The 5,823-nt window shown below is 41.0% G+C and overlaps 1 protein-coding gene across 1 annotated transcript in view; it reads left to right on the forward strand.

Moving 5' to 3' along the window:
- Nucleotides 1–400: 400 nt before the first annotated feature.
- Nucleotides 401–5,823, forward strand: part of IMMP2L (inner mitochondrial membrane peptidase subunit 2) — a 1,157,822-nt gene continuing 1,152,399 nt past the window's right edge. Inside the window, exon 1 of the mRNA XM_007944234.2 lies at nt 401–535. Within this exon, the coding sequence (XP_007942425.1) occupies nt 401–535 (135 nt within the window). The remainder of the gene's footprint in view (nt 536–5,823) is intronic.

Genomic DNA, 5,823 nt, shown 5'->3' on the forward strand with positions numbered 1-5,823 from the left:
GTATAGTAAAAACTTCTGTTACTATAGAAGATGGGACCAGACATTGAGGGTCTTAGTAGTATCTCTGCCATGATGATCAGTCAGCAAAAGGGAAAGATTTAGTTTTGGAGTACTTATTCTTTTCCTAATTTATTATTCAGCTTTGTAAGTAGGGATTTTTCACTGAAGTTATCAGGTGAACTTGAGATACTGAACAGAATTAATGTGAAATAATATTTTTGCTTTTGGGATTTTAAGTCAGATTTATTCTGATGGCCACAGGGATGAATGTCAAATAAGTCAAGAGAAGAGATTGCTGTTATTATCAAACTGTTGTTTTTCTGGGACAGTTTTTGTGTCTTTCTTTTTCACTTTTCTTGAGGCTGGTTCCATACTTGATTTCTTTATTTTTTTTTTAGATATGGCACTGTCTCAAGGCTGGGTGAGAAGATACTTTAAGGCCTTTTGCAAAGGATTCTTTGTGGCCGTGCCAGTGGCAGTAACTTTCCTGGATAGGGTTGCCTGCGTGGCAAGAGTGGAAGGAGCATCAATGCAGGTAAGTCCTAAAACAACTTTATCCCTTAAAGTACATGCTTCTTTGTTTGCTGAGTGCTAGAAGTTGGATTTCTGCTTATTATATCCATGATAGGAACCAAAAGGCCAAAAGTCCTGGAACTTAATTTCACTAAGTTTTTTTTTTTTAAGGTCTAATAATGCAGTTAGCGTAGTGCCTAAGGCACTTGACTGCTAACCAGAAGGCTGGCAGTTCAAACCCACCACCCACTCCTCGGAAGGAAGATGGGGCTATCTACTTCCGTAGTGATACTGCCTCAGAAACCCAAGGAGGGGTCGCTATGTGTCGGGTCTGACTCGATGGCACATAACAACAACAACAACAATAATGCAGTTATATTATAATCACAGTCAAACTAAAACAAAACCACACTCACTGCCATGGAGTTGATTCTGACTCATAGTGACCTCTGTTGGGTTTCTGAGGCTGGAAATCTTCCTCAGAGCTGCTGGTGGGTTTAGAGCCACTGACCTTCTGAGTAACAGCCAGATGCCTTATCCACTACACCGCCAGAGATCCTTATCATCAGAGTAGAGGTGAATAAAAATAATTATCAAATAGCTCTCTATGCCTCCAGTTTGTTTTTTCTGAGAGTACTAAATGGAAATTTTAAGCAAAATTTACTAAAATGACAACCTTTTCTGTGTATGTGATCTGGGATTTGAAGATATTTTAATTAAATATCCATAGTTTGATATTTTTTAAAATCACATTATTAGTAGAGTTATTGGTAATTTTTTTCCCCTTGCAGAATAGGTTTGGGCCAAGTTCGCTGATCTAGGGTAGTCTGTATGCATTTTGCTGATGGAAAAGATTAACTGCAGTGTGAGTGGATTAATTGTTGGCTACAGTTTTTTTTCAAAAGTTTTATATGAATAGCTCTGGAATAACATAGAATAACTTGATGTCTGAAACCTAGATATATAAGTAAACAAACACAAATACAACAAGCACAAATACAAGTTTCTATGAGCTTAAAATTATATGGAGAATAAATACCCTAGTTTTTTCTTTTTTGTGTTAGAATTGGTTAAAGGCATAGACATCAGCTTTAACAGAGTAAGAATGGACTGACTTTATCGCAGTGGTGTATTGAACCTCAGTCCTCTCCCTTAGTTCTGCTAGTGAGGTAAGGAAGGTCAGCAGGCCCTGGAGGGTGTGTGCTCTGTGGGGGAAGCTAAAGGTCCAAAGCAAGGCTACCCCAAATATTTTCTTCTGCTTCCAACATTTGAGCATTTTGAGGACCTTTTCTTGGCTGGGAGATTCTGACCCAATTGTGTCTCAGATTGTCTCCACTGTGGGCCCCCAAGCCAAAGCAAACTGATTACATACTTTGAGTGTAAGCTCCTACGGTAAGTATGTTGTTGTTGTTGTTATGTGCTGTCGAGTTGGACCCGACCCATAGCGACCCCTCCTTGGGTTTCTGAGGCAGTATCACTACGGAAGTAGATTGCCCCATCTTCCTTCCCAGAAGTGGCTGGTGGGTTTGAACTGCCAGGCTTCTGGTTAGCAGTCAAGTGCCTTAGGCACTATGCTACCAGAGCTCCCACAGTAAATATAGGTGGGTATATTTGTAGGAATATGACTTATTCCTTGATGTAGTTTAATGCATTTAACACAGACTGGATTTTACTTTTCCTGCCTTTTCAATTTTGAATTCCTGGCAGCTTCCTTTTAGAACCAATCCTTAGGGGAACTAGACTGTCTTTGCTGAGCTCTTGAGTCAGATCCTTCATTTTAGATCAACACTGCCTTCTCTACAGCCATTTGAGTCCCCTTTTGGTCTCTGGAACCCCATTGGATCCATCCATGATGTGTATCTTTTGGTGTGAAATAATCAGGTTACTAATGACTTCACATTGCTTGTTTCTACAATCGACGCCAAGGGAAGCAGCAGTCAGGCCATCAGACGATGTATAGCACTGGGCAAATTGGCTGCAAAGGAACTCTTTAAAGTGCTGAAGAGGAAAGGTGTCTCCTTGAAGACTAAGGTGTGCCTGACACAAGCCATGGTATTTTCAATCACCTCATATGCATGTGAGAGCTGGACAATGAATAAGGAAGACCAAAGAAGAGTTGGTGCTTTTGAGCTGTGGTGTTGGTGAAGAATGCGGAAAGTACCGTGGACTGCTAAAAGAACTGACAGGTCTGTCTTGGAGGAAGTACAGCCAGAATGATCCTTGGAGACGAGAATGGCCAGACTTCGTCTCACATACTTTGGTCATTTTGTCAGAAAGAACCATTCCCTGGAGAAGGATGTCTTGCTTGGTAAGGTGGAGGGTTGACGAAAGAGGAAAAGTCCCTCAATGAGATGGATTAATATGGTGGCAGCGGCAATGGGCTCAAGTGTAGCAAGAATCGTGGAGCTGGCTCAGAACTGGCCAGTGTTTCGTTGTGCTGTGCATAGGGTCGCTATGAGTTGGAGATGACTCAATGGCACTTGACAACAACACCACCAACAATGATTTTCCCTAATTCTGTTAGTGCCGTCTTGCTGCACAAGCATCACTATCCTGAGAAGGAAGTTTCCAGACACAAATCCTCCTTACTTTGGATCTGATAGTATTCCAGGGGGTCATGTAGTAATCATAGAATCTCAGTCTTCAATGTTTTTAGCCAACACATTTTCACTGAACATCTGTGTTCATGGCATATGTTGCTAAGAGCCTAGGAAATTCATAAGCAAGATACTGTTTTTACCCATAAGTAATTGACTGTCTATGAGAGAATAAGGCAATTCTCAGTGAAAAAGACAGTGAAGAGCATGTCATTCCTAAATGCGTGTCTGTGGATTGATAACAGATTTGCTCATATACATTAGAATTTCCTGTAGCATTCCTGTGTTTTAGCCTCAAGGAGTCAAATTTGTTACCTTGAAGTTTGGTGTATAATGTAGAATTTCCTTGGCTACTGGTTGCAGAAAAACAGCTTGAATTAGCTTAGTTGAAAAGGGGAGTTTATTGGAAGGCTTAATGTGTACTCTTGGGAAGGCCAGGAGTGTGCCAATCCCCAGGGTCAATTGGAACCAGGGACCTGAATGCTGCCAAGAGCTCTCAGTCTTCTTTCTGTCTGCATCTTGGCTTAGTTCTCTTAGACCATCTTTCTCCACATGGCAGGGCACATGGCTGCTGGCTGCTTTCATGCCTTAAGGTGCCCAGTTTTACCACTACCCAACAGAGATTATTCCTCTTTCCTTAATTTTACTTTGAAAAATCTTGAGGAAGGTCTGTGATTGATTCACTTTGGATTGCATGCCCTTATTCATACTCTATACACATTAACTGTGACCAACATGGTGGGGTATCATGATTGGCCCAACGTGAGACAGGTGAGCACCTGCAGCCTGTGGCTAGGCTGAGTGATGTTTAAGAAAATGATCTCATCTATTTGAATCACATTGTTCTGTGGGAGTTGGGGGCATAGAGGTGATATTTCACAGAGGAAGTGAGGGGGTGCTGTCATTAGAAGGTGAAAGGATATTTCTGTGAGGAAAGGAAAATATATTGCAGTTGGGTATGTATTTCATGAATTTAGATGCAGTGTAGGTATAAAAGATAATTTCATTTGCAGTTTTATTAGTTGTTACCAACTCAAAGTTAAAATTACTTAACAGCAGAAATGGCAATAATGAGATTTTGACATTAACAAATTCAGCATATTTGGAGACAACTTTTCTACTATACACCATTGATGAACTGAACCATGACATCTAGGAGAGTTCTTGGATAGTTAGAATAAATTCTTACCTTTAAATTCCTCTAATGACTCAAGTCCTTAAATAGCTGATGGTGTGTGTGGAGATCTTTGGGAGTCCCCATACAGCCTGCATGTTTTCAACCTGTTTTTCTTGGTTCTGAGGCCTGAAAATTATATGTGGCATATGGCAGTTGGTTGATTAGTTGTGAAAGGAAGGAATACTTCGGTTTTATGATGATATCTTTTTTTAATCCAAGCTTGGAAATATGAAAGAAAGGCAGAAAAAGAAAGAGTGTGAAAAGAAAAAAAGTATTGAGAAGAAAAGGAAAGTAATGTGCATTAGTTGGGTGATAGAGGAGAATGGAGAAAGTTAGACTGCTGGAACAGTGAGCAGGAGATGGTGGCCCTGAGCACCAGTAATGAAGAGACTCAAGACAGAAAAGTGCTGCAGTGAATAGGCCTCTGTGGTGTAGTAAATTACCTGGTATACCTTTTCTAGCCATAAGTCTTTGTAAACTCCATGGTGGAATTTGCTGTGAGCAACTGAGGAGCTCTTGATTGTTAACATTATCCACCTGGGGTATTTCTGTTGAGAGTGGCACAAAGCAGTTTTCTGGGAACTTCACTCTCTCTCAGGTGCTTAGAATTCTAATGTATTCATTGGTTGGTTTGGCCACTCTGCCAGACTCAAAAGGAGACCTCCTAGAGGCAAAAGAAGTCTCTCTGCCTGCTAGCTGAAAAAGACGTGCTGCTGAGAGAAACATGTTCCTAAGAGACATGCGCTGCTGAGAAAGAGATGCCAAGAGACATGCATTGATGAGAGACACTGAGAGAAATGCACTGCTGGGAGAGAGACTGAGAGAAACTGTTGGCTGAGAGACTGTGGGCTGAGAGAGATTGAGCATTGTTTCTGAACTTGAATTGTAGCCTGGTGCTTCCCTAATAAACCCCATAATCTGTGAGTTCTGTGTGGCCACTGCAGTGAATTATTGAACCCAACAGAGAGGTGGTGGGTGCTGCAGGAGGAACGGTTGGTGTCAGGGCTGGAGGGAGGGGGCATGTCTGGCCTTGTAGGAATAGGCTTTGGGCTATTGATGGTGATTCTGTCTTCCTCTTGTGGGGTTAGAGGAGGTCAGAAGTTGCACCTCGAAGGCTTGACACATCTTTGCCTTATGTTTGTGTGTAGCACTGGTACAGAGTGTCATCTGGCCATTCATTCTATAGCTTATGAATCCTTGAAAGAATCTGTGTGACATTTTGAAGGTATAGCTTAGCAACCTTGAGCCATTCATTGCATAGTCCTTTAGGTTTCCGGTGTTTTCCTTTGGTAAAAAGATCATATTTAGACATTTCTTTCACTTCAATATGTGATAAATTTTGTGACTCAGGATGTCATTTTTGGATATGACAATAATGAGCAACATTTTGGATATGGACAACATGAAAAGCAGTAGTAACTGTGAGGTGAAATAGAGAGTTATTTATTAAATGGCTAGTAAATACTAAACACTAGATTAGGTGCTCTGAGGGGATGGTGGATCAGACACAAATTCTACTTTATTTATTTATTTATT

This window comes from Orycteropus afer, unplaced genomic scaffold, assembly GCF_000298275.1.
Source record: "Orycteropus afer afer isolate SDZICR_OR568_19922 unplaced genomic scaffold, OryAfe1.0 scaffold00007, whole genome shotgun sequence".
NCBI lineage: Eukaryota > Metazoa > Chordata > Mammalia > Tubulidentata > Orycteropodidae > Orycteropus > Orycteropus afer.